The 23694-nt window shown below is 41.3% G+C and overlaps 2 protein-coding genes across 2 annotated transcripts; both read left to right on the top strand.

The window, feature by feature from the left end:
• The first annotated feature begins 216 nt into the window (after positions 1-216).
• Positions 217-19323, top strand: LOC117575818 (cadherin-99C). The gene is made up of 10 exons (XM_034260215.2): positions 217-568; positions 7658-7834; positions 9481-9659; positions 9858-9980; positions 12881-13060; positions 13146-13211; positions 14107-17574; positions 17632-17753; positions 17814-18533; positions 18619-19323. The coding sequence occupies exons 2-10, from the start codon at positions 7663-7665 to the stop codon at positions 18758-18760; spliced, it is 5172 nt and encodes a 1723-aa protein (XP_034116106.1). The 5' UTR covers positions 217-568; positions 7658-7662; the 3' UTR covers positions 18761-19323.
• A 261-nt stretch (positions 19324-19584) lies between these two features.
• Positions 19585-23583, top strand: LOC117575819 (pyrroline-5-carboxylate reductase 2). The gene is made up of 2 exons (XM_034260219.2): positions 19585-20407; positions 23402-23583. Exons 1-2 carry the CDS (start codon positions 19629-19631, stop codon positions 23463-23465), a joined length of 843 nt encoding a protein of 280 aa, XP_034116110.1. The 5' UTR covers positions 19585-19628; the 3' UTR covers positions 23466-23583.
• The last annotated feature ends 111 nt before the right edge of the window (positions 23584-23694 follow it).

The raw sequence follows: 23694 nt of genomic DNA, 5'->3' as shown, positions 1-23694 counted from the left end.
GTGTGTGTGTGTATGTAATCCTTTTACTTGTTTCACCAGCTAGCTAAACGAGTAACAAAACCGGTTTGTCACACACAGTCCAACCACAAACGAGATTTCTTAACCGTTTCAGAGTGCGACTTGCGGTTATGCATGTTGTTGTTGTATGTTGTGTGCAGAGCAAAGCGAGCGCCCACTTGTTGCCCTGGCGCTGCTGCTGCCATGGTCGCCAAAGTCAGTTCGGAGCCAGCTACCTGTGATTTCAGGTGTTATAATCGTCGTGCGCGCTTGGCTCAAATACGTTTTTTACACTTCTATCGAACTACCGGTTTCGCGATAGGCTTTTTAGCTTTTAGCTCTGCATCTGTCTCTAGCTCAAGTGCTCTGTGCTTTGTGTGTGTGCTGTGTGTGTGTGTGTGTTTGCTTACAAAGAGAATTATATCAAAAGAAGCAAATCAAATATTAAAATTTATACAAAATAAATATAAATCAATTCTCTGTGGAATACGCGCCCAAGCTGAGTAAATGAAAGTTGAATGCTGCTGCAATGAGATTCTGCTGCCTGTGAAATCTTCGCTCGATCGTTAAGGTAACACACAACAGAAAAAATTACAATATAAAACTCTTCAATATAAATAGAGATAATGGAGTGCGAAATTCCTGAGACCATTGTTGCAAACAACAAATCGACAAAAGTGAAACTTTACACTGTGCAGCAAAAAAGAAAAGAAGATTCGAACTTTGACTATGCAAATACTGTGAATGAATATGCTGCGGGGATGTGTAACGGAAAGAAGAAGAAGAAGTAGGAGAGGAAATGCCTAAGAAAAAGAAGAAGCAGAATAAGTAGGAGAGGGACCAGGGCTATCTCCCTCTCCTACTTCTTCTTTTATAATTGCAGGACGCTGATCGTGCTGACCCCAATTGTGTGTGGGGATAGCGACATCTATTGGCGAGAGGGCGAAACATTGCAAGCAAGGGGGGTTGCCAAATGAGGTCACGTGTGCGCAGAGTGTTTGCAAATACTTCGACAGCGGCTGCTGCTGCTTGCCACAGTCAAATGGTAAACACAGCGAGTCGCCAGACGATCAACGGCAAACGGGGCAACATCAACTTGCCACACTACTTTTACTGCACGCAGTCCAAGTCGAAGTCGAAGTCGAAGTCGAAGTCGCCGTCGAAGTCGCTGTCGAAGTCGAGTTGAAGCTGTCGCAGCAGCCGACGGCAATATTATTGTTGTTGCTGTTGTACGCTTTATAGATTTTTGAGCAGGTTTAAATGCTTTTTGGACAACAACAACAACAACTACGTGTGGGTGTCGTTGTATGTGTGTGTGTGTTTTGGGTTTTGTGGCCAGCGCCATGTTGGCAAAAGTGAAACTCAAAACTCTTTCTTCTCCCCAAAAACTTTGCAAATCAGCTACCGGTATACGATATAGCGGACTATATATTGCGATAGCTATAGCCTCTATGATGATAATCAATTAATTACGGTTAATTAATTGGCAGCATTGACAGTTAATTATGTCATTTGTTGACCAACTCTTACAGGTGCTCGGGTCAAATGCTCAATTAAAACCAAAGTGATTAAGTCGAGGTGTCACGCCGTTAACTGAACCAGTTTAATCAGCCTCAAGAATGCCGCAAGTCTAGTACAATATTGTGCTCTCTTTCTTTTTTTCTTTACTCTGTCTATAGAAAGGAATCTTAATTGTAGAAAACACTTAAAATCTGATGTACCAAATCAATCAGAAGATCAGCCAAAATGCAGCTGGTTCACTTAAATTTTTGATTGAAACTGCATTCCAAGTTCAGTCTTTGTCTCTCGATTTGAGCTCTGAGGTCGAGACAGAGTTACAATCACAATTCTTGCATAGAAAAAGAAATAGCCTTGATATTAGTAGTTGAGCTCACTCGCTCTCAACTTGCGACCATTCTTAATTGTTTTGTAAATGTTGTTTTTCTTTTTTCTCGTCTGTTTTGTGGTCTATGCATAACAATTATTTTACCTGCTCACAAATTGGATATATTGTTAAAAAAAAAGAAACAGTAAGTAATCATTATATTCATATGAATAGATAGTTTTCATAATGAGATCACTTTGTTGGGTTCTTTGTGAATAAAATGATAGTCTTTTATACACAAAAATTATATTTGAGAATGGAGTTTATATTGGGAAATATCTACAGCACAAAGAATGATATAAATCAAATAAGAATGTATAGTTTCAAATTAATATTTTAATAACTGATTAAAGATTTATATTTTATATTGATTTTATAGTACTTCAGCTTCCAAAAAAGCAAAATTATCGAATTGTTTGTAAAGATCTCTCTACTCAGAGAATGATAGTCATCAATCATCAAAATCAATAAACAAAGTAATGTTTAAAAGGGAAACTTCAATAACTAAGTAATGATTTATATTGTTTAATTTATTTTTTTATTCTTAAGGTCCTTCAATAAACCAAAATTTCCAAAAAGTTTGTACTCAGCACTAAAAGATATATTCAGTACAACTCAAAGAATGAAAATCAATCAAAAACTATAGTTTAAAATGAAAGCTTCAATAACTAATTAAAGCTATTTATATTTTTTGTCTTTCTTTTATCATTTTTAAAGTCTTTTAATAAAATAGAGTTCCGAATAGGAAATAGGGATATCTCTACTCAGCATTATAATGATATGATCATATATGTAATATGAATCAATCATCAAAATCAATCAAGAAAGTATAGAAAAAAGTTAAGATTATAATTTTGGCATTTCTTATATCATTCTTAAGTTCTTTAAATAAACGAAAGTACCTGAATTGGTTATAAAGATTTCTCTACTCAGCGTTATAATGATATATTTAATAGAAATTTGCAAATACTCGTATATTGAAATATACATTTTCTCTTTAGCTTGCAGTTTGCACAATTTGCAAATTGTATAAAAAGTAGGGAAACTTTTTGCAAAATCGCATTGGCACATCGCAGTTTCGCCATTTCGCAATTCGGAGTATCTAAGTACTACGAGTATATATTGTATATTGTATGTTATATAGTAGTTATGTTCACGTACCTGTATACAATATGTACACAGACTATATGCACATTTCCACGTTATAAGTCCGTACCTTGCACGTACCTACATTTTTTAATTTCTTGCGTCTGCATTTTGAGTTTTGTCTTTTAATGCTGGCATCGACAATTCAGCAAAATTTTATGTTGAAGTGATGAAAAATGACACCAGCAAACGGAAACCGTTACGTTAGCGTACTCAACGATGGGGGCTATGCCATGGGGAATACCCTATAGAGAGAGGGCTTGACAGCTAGATAGAGACTTGATCCATTCGTATAGTGTTACATTCCCATAAACCAAAAGGTGCTTCAAGTTCATGTTGTGGTGAAATACTATATATAGATTTGACATGAATCAACGACCTACATTGAGAGAATATGTATTTAGATATATATTATATTTCATGGCTGTTATATTGTGATTCTGAATCTATACAATAAACCCAAATGATATCCCATAATATATTTAATTTCTGTCATAATTATACAAGAATTGTGTAGAATAAATTTAATAGATATTCCAAAAGATATATATCATATTTCATGGCTGTTATGATATGACTTGTAACATATAGAATAAACCCAAATGATATTCCATAATATTCAAAAAGTTATAACATATTTAATTTCTGTGCCAAATATACCAGAATTTCGTTGAATAAATCTAACATAGAATTCTATAAGATATATATTGAATTTCATGGCTATCTATCATAATATTCTTAAAGACACCATATATTTAATGCCTGATATAATTATACAAGAATAATGTTATTCTACATTGGTCACTTTTGATGATATAAAGTGATAAAATGTTAAAAAAAGTAAACCCAAAAGATATTCCATAATATATTTAGTTTCTGTCATAATTATACAAGAATTATGTGGAATAAATCTAAAAGATATTCCTTATTTGATTTCATTTCTGATGTGATGTGATAATATAAAATAAACTCAAAAGACATTCATAATTATAAAAGAAAATTATAAATCTGAAAGATATTCCTTGCTTTATTTTATTTCTGATATGATGTTATAATATAAAATAAACCCATCAGATATTCAATGCTGTCATAACATGGCAAACAACAGTGTTTGAAGATAATGATGATGATGATATTAAATAATATTTTTAATTTGTTTGATCAGTTTATTTTGCCGCCACGCTTTGCATACCCTGCAGCTAAGTTGAGTGTACTAATTTTGTGTTATATATCTTCGATCTATATCTGCTGAACAACTCAATTTTCGGCACATCATTCGAATGGCACTTACGATATCATCGCCGTCGTTGTCGACATCGTCTTAGTTGGTATTGCTTGGTATACAAAGTAATCCGATTTCAATCTAAATTGCTTAAATGAAAATTACATAAAAGCGACTAAAACACGTTCGCTTAGTTAAGATATTTGTTGAAAAAGAGAAATAAAAACAGAAAAAGACTCCGAGACTAGTTTCTGTGAATAAACCCACTGAAAGACAGACATGGTCATATCTTAGAGCAACTTGTTGGCATAATCAAGAACATACATATTCATAGATGTATGCGAATGTGTAATTTATGGTGTTCGGAAATGTGTAGCTTTCGTGACAAAATGATTATAGACGGACAATGTAAAGAATATTGTACGAACATGTTGTGCGTTGTATATCTTAAGACACAGTCTTTGACTTATCGGCAAAACAACAGTAAAGCTCAAGAATCACATGTCATCGCATTTGATTGCCAAGAAGATTGGCATAATCGCCTAGAAGAATACTAAAAGAAAACAGCGAAAGACTTGTGGTAGAAAGACAGTGGAGTATGTGGAGATGGTCTTTGACTTTGACTCATCCCCAAGAAAGGGTGTGAAACATAATCAACATGGAAATATGCTCAATTTATATACTCACTATATAACATATATACTTATTATACTTTGTATCAAAATCTTTCACACGCTCCACACACAGGTCAAGTCAACTTTTCATTCACTTTACACAGGGCAAAAATGAATCCCACAAAATACAAAATACAAGATACAAGAAGAGAAAGAAAGAGAAAAAACCACAGACAACACTTTAGCTAATATGGGCGTAATGGCTGCCTTGCATCCAATTTTTATTAAAATAATAACTGCGTGGTAGATGTAAATTAACCCAAGGCACTGAGAAACAGCCAACAACAAAAAAAAAAGCAAGCGAGTTGAGAAACGATCGCCAGATACCCTGAAAGATAAATGGAACTCACTTTTCTTTTCCATAGATTAGCTAACGAATTTTGAGTTTGCGATGCAATCGCTATGAAATAATTAGGAAATCTCTTTAAGCTAAGTGCATGTCAAGATTTATAATTAAAGGTTTGCCAATATTTCTAACTCATTAGCAGTCATTATGAAATTTTCAGAATATGTTTTTAAAATGCCAAACTACTTGCAAGTCAAATTTTCCCTCTATACCTTTGTAATTGCCTCGATTATGAGGTTGTAAACATGAGGAAATCTTGATACGGCATCAAAGATTCTGGAACTTACTTTTCTTTTCCATAGATTAGCTAACAAATTTTGTGTTTTGCGGTGCAATCTTAAGGAAATCTCTTTAAAATGCTAAGCTAAGTGCATGTTAAGATTTATAATTAGAGAGTTGCCAATATTTCCTTTAAACTCTGTTATTAAGCGAATCTCATTAGCAATCATTATGAAATTTTCAGAATATGTTTTTAAAATGCTAAACTTCTCGCATGTCAAATTTAAACTCTATACCTTTGTAATTGCCTCGATTATGAGGTTGCAAACATGAGGAAATCTTAATCAAAGAGATTCTCATCTTTGTCTGCATAAAATAAGCATTTCCACTCATGAACTAAGTATTACAGGGTATAAAACACTGGTATTAGCTTCGTCGCCCATTAGCTATAAGCAAATTCTAACCTCATTAGTCTTCGGAGCAACGTTTGACCATCCGGCTGCCTGAGATACTATTAGGAGAAGCGAATGTATGGAGTATGTGTATGTATGTGAGCAACAATTTATTAGTGCTAACTTCGTTTGCTTTCACCTCACAAATTACGTTAATTGAGAGGCAAACAAAGAAGCGACACGGCGACAGCAACAGCAGCCCAAGAGACCAGAAGACAAACAAACAAACCAACAAGAAGAGACTTTCAGTATGGCGCTTTTATATGTCTTTTAAGGCAAATGATGATGGCTTTTGAGAAGAAGAGAAGAGAGAAAAGAAGACTGAGAAAATAAAAAAAGCATTTGTTGAAAATAAAAGACGAAATTTACGTAATTGCAAAAGCCTAATAAAAGTGCAAAACAACCGTACACAAGCAATTATAAGAAATTATTACAGAATTATTATTATGAGAATAAAGCGGCGCTCACTTCTGATTACGCATCTCATTAACAATAAAAAGAGCTCAAAAGAAACTTAGGAAAGTTTGTAAAAAAAAGAACTTGATATAATATGTTATTAATCTTAAGTAAAAGCACAATCATGAATAAATACCACAATAAATTGGGTAGCTTAGAGAAAAGAAAAGGGAAATCCCCCAAGGGAGGCATTAGATAATAGCAGCATAGAACTTACAGATTGATCTGAGTTCGAAGAGCAAACATTATTCGTATGTGTGGCAGATTGATCAGCTACAGCTACAACTTGGTTGCAACAACTTGGTTGCAACCAAGCAAATTTGCTAAGGAATTCATTATGGCAAACTGCAGGCAAAGTGTGAAGTTAGCCATAAAAATAGTTTGAGTTTCTGGTTCCTGGACTATCTTCTTTTCTATTCCTTTTTTTTACGTATTTTTGTGGCAAGTTCTTTTGTGGCGCGGTCTTGGACCGTTTACGAATGGCCAACGGGCCAAAAACGAAACGAAACAAAACAAGACGATGCGAGGCGAAACAAAAGAAAAGCGAACAAAACAAATCTGATCATAGATTTCCATAGGCCTATATATGGGCAATTCTAAAGTGGGCAACAAGAAAAACGCGTAGACAGCGCCAAGATGGTTAAGTTAAATATTTATTGCATATTGATGTCGGGCCATTTAAGGCTCTGCCTCAGCTCAGCTCGGCTCTCGAGCCGCCTTTGTATAAAAGTACTTGCATCTACGATTCGATTCAAGTCGAGTGAAGTCGAGAACGACTTTTCCGACAATATCCTTAACTTTAAACAGTGGCACAACAACGCGGACCTTCCTCCAAACTGACAGATGAGAAGGTTTTCCGCTCCCATGTCTAAACAGCAACAGCAAATAGTGAATAGTTCCGTTCGAAAGCGTTTCCTTCACATTATACACTTGAATAGAGTTTAAACGCATTTTCTCTTTAAGTTAGAAAGTAGTCTAAGTCAAGCGAAAAAGTATTAATTTAAAAGATAGCATTGAAGAATAACAATGTTCATGGGAAACTCAACCTGCTATCTCGAAAATCCTAAAGTTTATCTCTTTAAATTCCTTTATTATTAAATTATATTATCATTATATTATATTATATTATCATTTCGGTCAACAGAATTATTTTTACTACGTTAGACAGCCAGGAAATAGCTAATTGCTAATATTCCTAAATTAATTTTTATTGTGGGAATCTGCCTAATTGAAATTTATGATTTCTTTTATTCCTTGCAGTTAAGATGACTATACAAAGCACAATGATTGGCCGCCTGGCACCAGGATATCTGGGCATTCTGCTCTTGCTGGGCAGCTGCCAATACACAGTTGGTGTTCTGGGCAAATCGCAGATGTGCGAGGTGGAAACGGGGCAGACGAACATAATACTGGACATCGAGGAGAGTCGCGGGGACTGTAAGTACACACTTATATTCGGCGGAATATTTATGTGGAAAACTGCAGCGACAGAGAGTGAGAGGAGAGGAGAGAATCTACCATGCGAAGAGTGCTTATGTGTAATTAGAAGCAGTTAAGAAGTTCGAGGTCTTGGGTTGTTTTTGTTTTTGTTTTCGGTGAGGTAGACTTTCGGTCTGTTGACTTCATTAGGCCCGAAAGCCTTCAACAACTTGGACATTGATGGAGGCTTACGACGTTGTGCATCTTGCCAACAATTTATCGTCGTTTTATGCGCCTTTCAGGCTTATTTTTTCCAGCTCTCCGCTTTCTTGGTTCCAGCTCTCCGCTTGCCTATAATTCACAATCTGTTAGACACATTTCAGTAGCCTGAGCTCGAGCCAAGCTCTTATTATAATAAAATTGTTTCATACGCCCAACGACAGACAGTCTCGACGGGGGGAGTGACGAGAGAGGGAGAGAGAGAGAGAGTGTGAGGAGTGAGGGAATGCGCCTTTGATGCAAATCGCATTAAAGTACTTACATAAGAATGTAGCGCTTAACACGCTACAACTACCCGAACTCTCGCTCTTGTCTTGTCTTGTCTTGCCGTCTCTTCAGGTTGGCCAACTTCAGGTTTTTTGCTTGCCAGCAAGCAGGCTTCGTACTTGGACTCGTTATTAACTGATAGTATAGGGTTACAGCCACATCGAGGCACATACCAAGCAGCAAGTCAACTCCAACTACAACTGCAACTCCAACATCCAAGTCGAAGTCGCAGTCGCAGTCGCAGTCGAAGCTATCAAATTGACAGCCCGGGGGGGCAACGTCGAACACTCAATATATTTGAGACTAATCAACAGGATCGAAGTCGTACTCAGACTGGGGACTCGGAAGGTGCACCACTTTGTTGCAACAAAGTGTGGATAGATTAAATTTAATAATATATATAGATAAATTATAATGGGGAGAAGACAACAACAACAACAACAATCAGCAGGAAAATGCAATTAAATAAACGCAATATAACAGCAAATAAATTATGAGAAAGCCACAAGTGGCAACTGCACAGATTGTAGAATGTGGACACTAGAATGTAGACTGCAGAGTGTCGAGCTTAGAGTGTGCAGAGATTGTGGAGTGTGTGCGGGGGGATGGGCCTTAATTAAGGTACGTGAGAAGAGACAAGAATTGGTCCAAGGAATGCCAAGCATTGCGCCAAAGCAAAAGGAAACAGCAAGAGGAATTACTATATAAAAGAAATGCCTCGATAGGGTCTCTCACATGAGCGTACCCGAGAGAGAAGCCGAGCGAGTAACGCAAAGTATTGTGTTCCACCCAATGCGAATTGGTAGCAGAACTTAACTGGCTAGCTTGCAACTTGTGGCAAGTTGGTGGCTTTGGCTGCAAAAACCGGAAAATAGAAATCGGAGCATTGATTTGGTTTCCTTGCGTCTTCCGTCTGCTATACACACACACACACATTCTCTGCAATAATTGCAGTAAAGACTTTCTAGACACACAACCTGGTAATATCTTTTAGAAAAGAGAGCTTAGCTGACAAAGTGAAAGGCTCTTCTCTCTCTCTTCGACGCTCTCTATATGAGTGTACTAACTATTCAAATTAACTGTGTTTATATATGTATATATCATTTGCATCTGAAAAGTTATTGGACAACCCACAACGCCAGCCGAACTGCCAATTTATGGTGATCCTAACACGGAAATTGCGCTCGATCTAGTCTTCCCAAAGGGACAGCCGACATTCCTATTGGATGGCAAGAAGCTCAAGCTGCTGCAGCCGCTCGATCGCGATGAGGAGAATCTCAGTCACATTGTGTTCCAGGTGAGTCTCCAACCAGCCAACTTCCTGCACTCGTATTATAAATCAGCAGACTTGTGGACAGTCATCTAATGAATGCGACATGCCACATTCACATTTAATCTACACAATCTGCAGAATCAACAGACAACAGATTCGCAACGCTTCTTCTACAACCTATTTCCCTATGTTTTACCCCGTCTTTCTCTCTGTTTTTTGTAGGTCTCTTGCACCATTCGCGAGTCGAACAAGAAGCGCAACATCCCGCTTATTGTGCGCGTGTCCGATGTCAATGACAATGCGCCGCATTTCATGAACACGCCCTACGAGATCACAGTGCCTGAGGTAAGTCTATCTTCCAATATTTGCGAGTTCGATCACCCGGATCTACTTTTCGGGAACATCTCTAAACGTGCAACGTGCAACGTGTGGCAACGTCATGTCAATAAGTGTAATTCGACTGCCCACTAACATCAAGTTAACCACCTATCTAGCTAGTCAGGCTGTCCCCAGTCGTCTGTCCGGTGAAGCAAAGCCTGCGGGCCGCACCTCTGCGACACATATAATCAATTTGAATATGTCAAACGAGCCAGCTGGACAAGCGTTTGTGGCTTCCCAGCGCACAAAACGATTTTATTCATAAATTATTCATAATGCAGAACGCGAAAAGGGAATCAAAAGCAAGCGACCGACTAAAGCGCTGCTTTGCCAGGTAGTCGAGGTAGTCGAGTGATCAGCAGTGTGATCAGTGATCAAGAGTTGAGCATGGGCCATTCCTTTTAGACAAATGAAAGTTTATTTGATTCGCGGAAAATTAAGCAATGCTCCTCGCTCCAGGGTATCTGTGAGCCTCCAACTTGTTTGTCAAGCTCAACTAGTTGTCCTGTGTCCTGAGTTGTGCAGCTGTTCCTGGGGATCTGCTTAAGGAGATCGTCTCATCTGCTGATGTATGCACATAAATTTTGAAACGCGGGTGCCGCTGTCTAATAATTAATTGTGACAAATGCCAGTCTGGAATTGATTTGCAGAAGAACAGTTGAATATGCAGCTAAATTCCCCATTCGAAATGAGTCAAAACGAGCAATCGGACAATTGCGAATGATTTTTATTGCTCTCCATCTCCAACTCCAACAACAGAATTCTTTGCCAGCGTCGCCGGCTGTCGATGTTGATGATGATGATGGCGATGGTGATGACCATGGCAATGGCCCAAGCTAGACTCATTATATTGCTCTTGGTGGCTGGTCTCTTGTCTCTGGTCTGGTTTGAATGCAATTGGCAATCGGGCAATCTGGCAATCAGCGAGCAAACCGTAAACCGTAAAAAGCCATCAGCCTTTGTGTTGCATTTTAATTTATAAACACAACACAGTTTTGCTCGACTTGCTTTAGTTGTAGTTGCAGTTGCTCAGCTAATAGCATCCCCTGAGATTGGCATTGATGAGGCCAGCTCATTAAGCCATCAATTACAAACCCAATAAGGCAGCAAGCGGTCTCCTAAGAAGCAGAGCAGCGGAAAAGCTCCGGAATGTAAATGTAAAAATTAAATTGATCTGGCAGCGCCTTCTGCTGCTGCCAGGAATTTCGAATCAATGTAGTGTTGTGAAATGCTTCGCACACTCTACATATGCAAATATCGGTATCGATATTGCACATTCCACAGTTATCGTTCACATGCATACCCACTCGTCTGCTTTTTATGGTTACAGGGTACAACAATATCGAATGAGCAGAGAGATATACTTGCAAGTCGCCATGCTGCCTTTTTTGTTTCTGTTTTTTTTTTTATTGTGTACGGGCACGCTTAACAAATAATTTCGTGCAGGCGATACAAATCTTTTATGCCCCCTCTCCACCTCCACCCACACAAATGCATGCATACATGTGTATGTGTATACTTACATGTGTATATGTAAATACAAGGAAAATCAACAATTTCAGGCAATTGCCAGATGCAGCGCAAATATTTATTCAGCAGAGTCGCAGCAAGTACTCGTATATCACGTTCCGCTTGCATAGCACAGCAACAACACAACACAACACACAAACATCGCCACATTTCGGTTTTCAGTTTTTTTTTTTCGGTGGATGGCGGCTTTCAACCTGATGCACGACGCGGCGACGCCGTCGCAACAGCCAAATGTTTATCTCACTTAAACTACATATACCGCACAGTTGGGGCCACACACACAAACACAAATGCCTACGAGCATTTCTTCCTGTAATAGAGTTCTTTATACTACTAGCTGCCATGGGAAGACGCGCTGCAGCCGTTTAATAAATATTGCACAATAAACCGCATCAAATTACTCACGGCAACAAACGATAACTGCGCCTATTCACTATTCACTTGCCATTTAAAATTAAGCGCTAAAAAATACCGAAATCAAAAGTTCAGCCAAATACTCCTCAATGACTAACTTGTCGGCTCGTCTCGTCTGTCGACTCGTGTCGTGTCTGATCGTCGCGTTGTCGCTCGTTCGCCAAAGGCGTAAAGTATAAGGCGCGTTTAGTACATACTTACTTAGTACCTGCTGAGTTTAACCTCGAGGAAAGAGACAAGCACACACATACACACACACACACACAGCATGCTTTTAGTTGAATGTAAGAGGCTGTTTGCTTTGCCCGTTACATAACTGCACTTTTGGTGCATCTTTGTGTTGTTGTTGGGCACGTTTTGTCGCCCAGCTTGTTTCTGTCGCTGCTGTGGCTGCTGCTGCTGTTCTTGTTGTTTTTGCTGTTAGACCATGGTGCTGCTTCAACAGTCAAACAGCAACCACAACAACAACAACAACTGCATCTACAAGTACAACAACAACAGCATTCACTGCCGTCGCTACCTAATTTTCATGAACATGCCATTTTTGGTTTCCCGTCGCAAAACGTATTTAGCATTTTTGCACGGTATAAAACGGTAACAATCATTATCGTAGCTTTTATTGTTTTCTTCATCTAGAAGTCAAAATTATCTGCAGTATGCGGCCAGATCTAAGGACTCCTCCTCTGTGCAATTGCATTGTGCATAAACTGTTATACTTGCGCATATAACAGCAAGACGCTGTTCATAGAACAGCTTACCATACTGTTAGAAGAGATTATAAAACAGCAAGATGCTGGTAGAACAGCTAAATGTCAGTTGCTTTTATACCAGAGCTTTTATAACAGTCTTAGACAATGGGCTAGAGAGGTTGTTTTAAGCTAGAATAAAAACTTAATATTTATGTTCATATTTTTATCTTACAGAGCACACCATTGGGTTCTACAGTTTATCGTAATATACAGGCGCTAGATAAGGATGCTGGTGTTAATGGTTTAGTAGAGTATTTTATAGTCAAGGGTGATGCTAATAGAACCGAAGATGAGAAACTCACGAGTGCCGATGGTTATGGCACCTTTGCTATATCATTTCCCCACCAAGGACAAGTAAGTATAGTATTTCATAGAGATCAACTATCGAAAGTCTAATATTAATTCCCATTCTTTGCCTATTCTTTCACGATAATTTCAGGTCACAGTCGCTAAGACTTTGGATTACGAGAAGATTCAACGCTATTATCTGACTATTGTAGCTTCGGTAAGTTTACATGCGTTTACGATGTGTTTTACACTATAAACAAAACGTGCTTTTAAAATGTAAGAACAATCATTTTGTTGATATTTTCGTATAGAGGGATTATGCTATTTCATGCATAACCGAATAATTTTAGCTCGCCAAAACACGATAAACATGATTTCGCTGGCCAGTTCAACAGCAATAACAACAACAACAATAATAATAACAAGAAAAGCAACGGCAACCATTGTGTATCGCCGGTTTATGACATTTCAAAAGAATTTATTTGACATTTACATATGCCCGCGCCTTTCCCAAGTCTGCTGTCAATTTGGTCCGGCTTTCGGCCAAGCATAATCTTAATACAAGAGTCTCTGCTTGGTTTATTTCCATGCCCTGCTCCTTGGGGCAGTGGGGCATCAAATTACCTGGCGTTTGGCATATCGCGCTCACCGGCAACAGCCTCAGACCGCAACCGCAACCACAGCCGTTGACAAGGCATTGGCCTAGGCCAACCCCATTGTCTTCGCATCCCATATATGACAGTAGAAAGCAGCATTGAAAGTTAAAGCGTGTTGAACAGATTAGGCAGGAATGTCTGAGGCCTTACCATTTCCTTATTACAGATCGAAATGCTGCCCAAATATTTCGCATTGAAACACTCCCTTTACAATAGGCTTTGATTAACATATTAAGCAGAGATGCTTAAGGTCTTACCATTTACTTTCCTTTTATAAATCGATATGTTTTCCCAAATATTTCATGAATTAACTCTATTATTCTTAGTTTCTTAGTGTTGAGCAGATTAGGTAGAACCTACCTCTTTGCAATAATTTCCGCAGAATCTTTCCTTGTTTAGTCTGGATTTCTTAGGATCTGACTAACTCTTCTCTTTATCTTCTCATTCTCCTTGCAGGATCGTGCACGCAATGTGGCCGAGCGTCTGTCATCGACCACAACGCTTACTGTGAACATAGCAGACTCTGATGACATGGATCCATCGTTCATCTACCGGGGATGTGTCTTGCTCGATGGTGCCTGCATCAATCCGGAGTATACTGCGTCGGTGCCCGCAGGATCGGTGCAGGGGGTGCTAAATGTCCTTCCTGAAAGGATTCAAGCCGTAGATCTGGATACGATAAGCTCGCGAATACGCTATAGCTTCGCGAGTGGTATGCCAGGCAACTATGCGGACTACTTTGAAATCGATGAGGCAACGGGAGTTCTAAAGCAGACAAAGGCAGTAGATACATCGACAGCCAAACGATACGATATCGTCGTGAGAGCTGAGGAGATCTCACCGCCTCCCAGTCGCTTTACCACGGCTAAACTGACGATTGCTGTGAAACCAGTAGACGCCAATCCTCCAGTTATCACCTCTTCCGACATCGAGGGATACGTGGACGAGAATTCACCCATTGGCACCAAAGTATTGGATGCAAGTGGTAAGCCCATTTTCTTCCGCACCACTGACGATGATCTTGGCGAGGATGATCCGAAACCCGACTACATTTATGAGTTAACGACGCCGTCATTCAACGTAACTAACGATGGTATGTTGGTTGTGAACGAGGAGGGCCTCGATCGCGATCCTCCCGCCCCAGGACGCTACAAGTTCCAGGTTGTTGCCCGAGAACCGCGCACCAATGCAGCTAGCGCTCCGCTCAGCCTGACTGTGAACTTACGAGATGTCAACGATAATGCTCCCAAGCTGGCGATGGTTGCTCCCATCTCAATTGCAGCTGGTGATCAACATGAGGAGCGACTAGTCGCTCAAATGGTAGCGACTGACATTGATGATGGACCGAATGCAGTTGTCACTTACTCGATATACCACGTGTCCAACAATGGCATTCAAAAGTTCAAGATCGATGAGAAGACGGGCGCCATTACGACTCATGGACGTTTACTGGCAGGCGAGCAGTACAGCATCACAGTGCAGGCCTCAGATATTGGTGGACTCTCCTCCCAGGCCATTGTGGAGGTGACTGTCACCCCAGGGCCAAACACGAAGCCGCCGCGCTTCAGCAATTCAGTGTACGAGGTGCAAGTTAGCGAAGGTGCCGAAATCAACTCCACAGTCACTGTGATACATGCCGATGATCCTGAGAACGATCCTGTCGTCTACTCTATAATGTCAGGGAACGATCTGCGGCAGTTTGCTGTGGTTCAACAGACTGGCGTCATCATGGTCATACGTAAGCTGGACAGAGAGAGTCTAACGCGTTATCAACTGATCGTGAAGGCCGAGGATAATGGCGGACTCTCCAGCAGTGCAACAGTTAACATCAAGGTGACAGACATCAACGACAAGAACCCAGAGTTCGATGAGAACACATTGCCTTACGTCTTCACCGTGGATGAGGGTAAAGCAGATGCCTTTGTAGGCATAGTCCATGCCACAGATGCGGATGAGGGCATTAATGCGGAGATAACCTATTCGATACCAACGGACATTCCGTTTAGCATCAATGCCAAGTCTGGAGAGTTGCGCACAGCGTCTGCATTGGATTACGAACGTCTCAACGAGTACAAGTTTGTGGTGACTGCCAAGGATGGTGCTCCCGACGCTCGCCTGGGAACAGCTAGTGTCACAGTTCAGGTGAACGATTTGCCCGATGAGGTGCCGAAGTTTAACGATGCTCGCATCAATGTGCGCATTCCCGAAAACGAAGCCAACTATCTGGTGGCCACGGTGCAAGCATACGATCCCGACTCCATGCCCGAGATTACATATGTACTGCGAAAAGGCGACGCGGAACTCTTCAAGATCTCGCCTACGAGCGGAGAAGTGCGTACCACTAAGGGATTGGACTTTGAGAAGCAGCGACAGCATGAGCTGACCATTGGCACCATTGAGAACGATGGCGATGCTCCCGGAGACACGGTGTATCTAGTGGTCGATGTCGAGGATCGCAACGATGTGCGCCCTGTGTTCATAACGGTGCCTGGTCCTGTGACTGTGAATGACGATCAACCCATTGGCTCCATCGTTGCCACAATGCCAGCCATCGATGCGGACGGCACTTCACCAGGCAATGTGGTGCGCTACGAGCTCGTGGGACGAGGCAAGGCATTGAAGTACTTCCAGGTTGATCCCGATACGGGCGCGGTGCGTATACGTGATGAGTTGCGCAAGGAAGAGGACACTGAGTACCAAGTGGACATAAGAGCCTACGACATGGGCGAACCACAGCTCAGTTCGGTGGCCATGCTTCCCGTCTATGTGCGTCATTTGCTGCTCGATCCTAATGAGGATGGTGCCATGGAGCGCAAACTGGATGGCGAGAAGGGAATGCTGATGAATTCAGACACCATTGGACTCGCTTTCAGCGATGACAATTACATTGTGAGCGTACCAGAGTCGTCAGCTGTGAACAGCACGCTGAAGCTCATTCAGATCATCAACTCAAAGAAACCATCGCGGGAGACGCCCAACTACAAGTGCGAATTTATGCAGGGCAATGAACAAGGCATCTTTGAGCTGAGTCTCGAGGATTATGGCTGCGTTCTGGTGCTTGTTAAGCCGCTGGATTACGAGACCAAGATGTCCTACAATCTGGAGGTGCGCCTGGTTTCCCATAGATACTTTGTGAGTCCACGAAAGGATCGCGCTACGATCAAGATTATTGTGCAAGACGAGAATGACAATCCGCCAGAGTTTGTGTTCAATCGTTTGCATGGCCAGAACGACACTTACTATGCCGTCATCACGCCCGAAATGGACATTGACACAACGATTCTGCAGGTGCGAGCCACGGATCGTGACTCGGGCAAGTTCGGCATCTTAAGCTACAAGCTCTTTGACGAGGAGGACTCTGGCGCCAAGGAAGAGCAGCCCTCCAGCTACTTTACCATCTCCGAGGACACGGGTATTCTGCGCACCGCAAAACTCTTTAGCGAGGCCCCCACCGCCAACTTCCCCATGACACTGTACGTTGAGGCCAGCGATAATGACGCCCAGGAGCAGGGATCACACACGACGCGAGCCAGAATTGTGGTCAACAAGCTGACAGATGCGCATCGCATGGCGCTCACATTTTCCAATGCAGCACCCAGCAAGATTCGCACACACCACGCTTCCCTGGAAGAGCTGCTCGAGGAGAAGACCAACGGTCTAGTCACGGGCATCGAACGCTTCAGCAATCGCAAAACCTTGACGGAGAATGGAACTGTCTTCGAGAATCCTGAGGCAACAGACGTCTGGTTCTACCTGATCGATCCCAAGACGGAAAAGTTGCTTGCCCGCAACGATAGCCTTGTTCAAGAGACGCTCTTTGCCACTGCCGCAAGCAATGAACTCAATGCGGCAGCCTCCAATCTGGTGCGAGCCTCTGCCGAGGGCATCTTTGCACCTATACAACCCAAGGAACTCGTTCACAAGGTAAGAGTGAAAGTTGATGATTAAAAGATTTGACTGAAACGAAATATTTGTTTGTAGGTCAAGGCAACTATGGCAGCTCTGGATGATGAGGTGTTCTCCTTCACGTTGATTGCCATTTCCATCATCATTCTTATCCTAGGCACCGTCGGCATCATCTACATCTGTGTCTCCTGGTCCAAGTGAGTCGTTTATAAATCTTCAACTGAATTTCTCCCTTACCAAGCTGATTTTCATTTCAGGTACAAGAACTTTAAGCAGCGCATGCGTCAATATTCAGCACCAACTCCAACTCGCTACGATCCTGTAATTGTTAACTCACAGGCGGCCAACTCGGGTGAGTCTGTGGCCAACATGAAGGAGTACGAGACCCAGATGCTGGCCATGGCTGTGCCGCCGGATGGCGATGAGGATCTGCAGCTGGACTTCAGTGCCAAGAATCATGCTTTCTCCTTGGACAATGTCAGTTATATAACACACAAGCAGAATAGCGCAGGCGAGGGTCAGTCGAGTCCATCGCATTCAGATGCCACCACAGCAACAATTTCGACGCTACGGCGCAATAATCTCAACAATATGAACAACAACAATCTGACGATGAACAATCGTCAGAACACGTTCAATCGCACCCTCGAGATGAATGCCAGGAATAATGCGAATCCCTTAGCCCTAGCTGGCAACAGCACACCCGGCACTCTGACGCTGGGCAGGATTAAGCATCATAATAGCAATCACTATCAGAATGGTGGCTACAAAATGGATATGTCGGCCAGTCGCAACAACTTGGCCAATGTCCAGAACAACGGCTACAGCACGATGGGTCGACGAGGCAACACCTTTGGCGGCATGGCTGCTCTCAATGGCAATGGCGAGCTGATGACCAATACTCTGGGCCGCAATAATCAGCAGAACAATCGCCTCTTTGCTGGCGAACTGCCCATCGCCAATCCACTCTTCCAAAGGTAAGAACTACTGTCCTTACTGTCTTTTTATTTTCTGTTAATATTACAAATTAATTCTACGACAATCTTCTAAATCTCATAATAGATCCAATGGGGACTTGACACACAGTCACATGAGCTGCACCAACGAGAACGTTGTCTTTGGCAAGCGGGACTACGGACAGATGAGTTTCTCGTATCTGAATGACTTGGATCGATCCGAAGTGGAAACCACAACGGAACTCTAAGAACAGCAAATTCTAAGTAGCAAAGAAAACAAATCGAATGTATTTATTAATGAGAAAGACTAAGAAATTTAGTTGCCAATTTGTCGAGAAGAGAAAAACGTTTTAAATAGTAGTTAATTTAATTGTACGACTTAGTTAGCAGTTGCCATTATAACGAGAATGAGAATATGTAAATATCTATAATGTACTTGTAAAAAACGAACGAACGAACGAACAACTGATACAATCTAATTACTTCTTTTGTACATACAACATAAGCATCCAGCAACTGCAGTCATTAGTTTCCTTTAAGTGAATGAGATGGTAGAACGAGCTAAATACATTTTAATTTAAAACAAATAACAAATATGTTAGAAACAAGCAGTGTGCTCTTTGGATCAGTTGATAGACAGCCATAGACAAAGTGTATCCTTGAACTGAAATGCCTTGGCTTATGTAGTGTACATACACATATTTTTGTAAACACACAAATCTATTTTAAACATACATAGTATAAATAAATACGCATAGTATGAATTTTTGCATATAACTGAGCTATATCAAAACTATATTATGTGCTAAAATACAAAGCAATGTTTTTAATTACTTAATGGGTGAGTATTGTCTCTTTAATAATAATATATCCGAAAATATTAATGGTAATTTCTCATATTCAAATTAACCATTATTAACAATTTAAATCAAAGTAAAGTTTCAGTTCAATTATCAATTCGCATTCAATTCAAACGTAACGTCTTTCGCGCTTACGTTGTTCAATAAGCTTCGATGTATTTATTGATTTGCTTCCTCTGGTCACACTCTTGTGCTACTGAAATCGATAAGTGAACTTTTCGCTCAGTCAGTTGTTGTGCAAACCCGGCGAAGTGATATGGCAAAATTGGATGAGCGCATTGGTTTCATTGGAGGCGGCAACATGGCCTTCTCCATTGGCTCGGGCCTCATCCGCGGTGGCATCGTGAAGCCCAGCCAGGTGTTGGCCTCTGGCCCCCACCTCGAGAATCTCTCGCGCTGGCGAGAATTGGGAGCAGTGACAACAGACGACAATTGCGAGGTGCTCGAACACACTGACATTATCTTCATTTGTGTGAAGCCCCATATGCTGGCACCTTGCACCACACAGCTCAAATACAAACACGTTCCTTCTGCCAAGGATGCCAGCAAACTGTTTGTCTCGGTGCTCGCAGGAACAACGCTGGCCACACTGGAGGAGAAGTTCGCATTTATGGACAGTGCGAGTCTGAAGATGATACGCAGTATGCCCAACACATCGATGCAGGTGGGCGAGGGTTGCACCGTCTATTGCGGCAACTCTCATGTGCTGCATCACGATCTGGAAAAGGTGCATCTCATGCTCAACTCCCTGGGATTGGCCCAACAAGTGCCCGAGACCATGATCGATGCTGTCACTGGCATCGCGGGCTGTGGACCTGCCTTTGTCTACACCATGATTGAGGCTCTGGCCGATGGCGGTGTTAAACAAGGAGTTCCTCGCCAGATGGCCATCCAATTTGCGGCACAAACACTCCTGGGAGCTGCCAAGACAGTCCTACTCACCGGCAAGCATCCGGCTGTGCTGCGCGATGAAGTTTGTTCGCCGGGCGGCTCCACCATTGTGGGAGTGCACGAGCTCGAGAAGGGCAATCTCAGGTGGGTGCTAATTGATTAACTAAAAATAACTATGAATATATCTATACCCGTTAAATGGGGTGTAGAAGGGTGTTTTAACTTAGCGGTAATTTAGTAGTAAAGTACGTATACTTTTGTTCTCTTTCAATACTCGAAACTATGAAGCTAAGTCCGTCTGTCTTTTTAACACCTATAAAGATCTCAAAGACTATTGATCAAATTTATAATGTAATTGTTAAAGCTCATGCTTTTATTATAATTTTTTTTATAGTTATACCTATTATAATTGGGGGATTTGGAAATTGATTAGTTCCTTTAATATTAGGAGCCCCAGATATGGCCTTTCCTCGAATAAATAATATAAGGTTTTGGCTCCTTCCTCCAGCTCTATCCCTTCTTCTAGTTAGTAGTATAGTTAAAAAATGGAGCCGGAACAGGATGATTTACCCTCCTTTTGATTGAAATCGGATATAAAATAAAACCTGAAAGTTACTCATAAAACTAATAAGAGGAATATTTTATTTTCCGTAAACAAATTATAAGCACAAAGGCAGTTGTTATTGCATTAGACTTGGCTGCACATTCATAAATCTGACTTCTTCTTCAGCCTGTCAAATACGATTTAGATCTGGCGATATTATAGTACCTACTACTATATAAATATGCTCTTTATGGGGAATGAGACTCAGTCATAAGCAACGCTTTCAATTTGTAACAACTATATGGGATCTTGCGGGCACAATTTTCCATCAAATGAGTCGTGTAATATACCGATTAACGCTTCTGCTGCTGCTGTCAGTGCAACTGGCACGTTATAGATCGGTAGCAAAGAGGCCAGGGAGACTTCAGAAGGATGCGATGGCAGAAATGGCCAGCATCATGAATAAGCAGATGGATCCTTGTGCTGATTTCTACGAATTCGCCTGTGGTAATTGGAGACGTCTTTATCCGGCCTACAAAAAAGTGAGCACCGGAATCTTTGAGCAATTGGGTGAAAGTCGCGATCGCAATGTGAAACATATGCTTGAGAATGGACAATTGGACACGGAGGAGGACAAGCACGTAAGGAGATTCTACAAATCCTGCAATAGCGTCACTGACATCGACGAAAAATATCGCAGAAAACTGAAGGAAATAATTGCCATGTTCGGAGCAATGCCAGCTATCGAGGGAAGGAACTGGAGAGAGTCGGAATTCGATTGGATTGCAACGATCGGGAACATCGCTCACACCTTTCGCCAGACAATCATTTTGGGCGCTCAGTTTGACGCTGATTTGGCCAACAGAAAGGTGAATAAGGTCTATGTGTTTGGACAAAAGTTTCCTCTCGAGGTCCGAGGCATGTATGTGAATAAAGACATACAGACGGAAATGTATCGCACCAATTATCGGCAATACATGACCTATGAACTCAACAAATATCTGAACCTCACAAAAGATGTGGCTTTTTTTACGGCCAACGAACTATTGAACTTTGAGGTGGAGTTGGCAAAAGGTCTAAGCAGCGATGATGAAATCTTGGACATCCAAAAGAATACCAAATTATTAACTATAACTCAGATGCAGCGTCTCTATGGACCCACGGTGGATATAGAGCGTCTCGTCAAAATAACTCTAGGCAAGGATATTTTCGAGGCCTATGATCTTCATCCGCAGTATATATACAATCTGTATGAAGTAATTCAACGAACTCCAAAACGAATTGTTGCCAATTACATTTTCTATAGGCTGACCGAAGCCTTTATGCTCAAAGTTGAGGACACCGTAGCTGAGCGAGAGGCGACATGTCTACTTATGACTAGGAAATACTTTGCCAAGAACTTGGATAACATGTTCTATAGGCGTCACATCAGCGCCGACATAGTCGCCGATGTGCAACTCATGTGGAGCGAGCTACAAGAGACGTTCAAGTTGACATTGCAATCGAATGAAGCGATGAGCTGGATAAGTGCTCACACCCGACAATTGGCCATTAAAAAGCTGAAAGCAATGAAGCTGCAAGTGAACTCCTATGCCGATGAAGATCTTTCATTATGCTTTAAAAATATTCATTTGTCCAAGCATGACTATATTGAGAATCTGTTGCGCATATTTAAAGCTGCTGCGAACGCGTCACGAGGGACGTGTGCTAGAATGCCGGAATTAGCCGAAATGTACAGCTTTGCACCACACTATCTGCTGCAGGAGAACATTGTCAAAGTGCCGGTTTCAATGCTGCAGCCCTATTACTTGTGGTCTAATAACATTACCAATGCCATCAAATTTGGCAGCTTGGCAACGCTCATAGCACACGAGCTCATCCACGGGTTCGATAGCAGTGGCAGAAAGTTCGATGCCCAGGGCAATCTAGTTGACTGGTGGGATAAGCAATCTGGAGTTACGTTTGAGCAGCGTCAGCAATGCTTTAAGGAGCAGTACAGCAAGTATTGGTACAATGGCATAAGGCTCCCCGAATCAAATGATCAGTCGGAGAATATTGCGGACAACGGAGCAGTGCGAATTGCCTTTGAAGCTTATCTCCGGATGCTGAAGACCTCGCTCAACGGTCAGAAGAAAATGCTACCTACTCTTAACTTTTCAGACTTGCAGCTGTTCTTCATCAGCTTCGCCCAGGTCAGGTGCAACGATGTCCAATGGGGGGCTCGCAGCTATCAATTGGTTGCGGATCAACATGTACCGGGCAAGTTCCGAGTAAATGGACCTCTGGAAAACTTTAATGAGTTCTCCAAGGTGTTCCTTTGTGCTCAGGGCGCTCCCATGAATCCTGAACGCAAGTGTCAGATCTACTAAACAAAGAGTATTTGATGTCAATACGTTCACAATATACTATATTCAATAAATACTCCACAATTGTGAACCCAAGCAACTAAGCCCCTGATAGTTCCCAGTAAGTTATTCTCATGCAACGGAATTTTTAGGAATCATATGGAATAGAGATTTTAAAGTGTGTACCAAAATGCTTAGTGCTAATTGATCAAATGAATAAACAACTTTTTACTACTCTTCTCATTTCAGAGCAACGCTTATAAATGCCGTGGAGAAGTCATCGCAACGTTCAGCTGAGCTGGGCAAGAAATGAGCTGATTCCATGGCGCAAATTCCGACTCTCTATACATAGTATATGTTATAAAAGAAACAGTTCCATAATTGTGTGTTGCATTAAACGATATTACTAAATATATATGAAGCTTTATCCACATTGCTTTTTAATTTGAAAACTACAAACGGTTCGTGTCTTCGATAAGCACTGGTGGAAATACTAGCTACAGTTTGTGTCTTTAACAATGAAATACACACAGTTGCTTTCT

The sequence above is a fragment of the Drosophila albomicans genome, chromosome 2R, assembly GCF_009650485.2.
Source record: "Drosophila albomicans strain 15112-1751.03 chromosome 2R, ASM965048v2, whole genome shotgun sequence".
Lineage (NCBI taxonomy): Eukaryota > Metazoa > Arthropoda > Insecta > Diptera > Drosophilidae > Drosophila > Drosophila albomicans.
The sequence above is the reverse complement of the archived record's forward strand: the minus strand, read 5'-3'. Positions and strand labels throughout refer to the sequence as shown.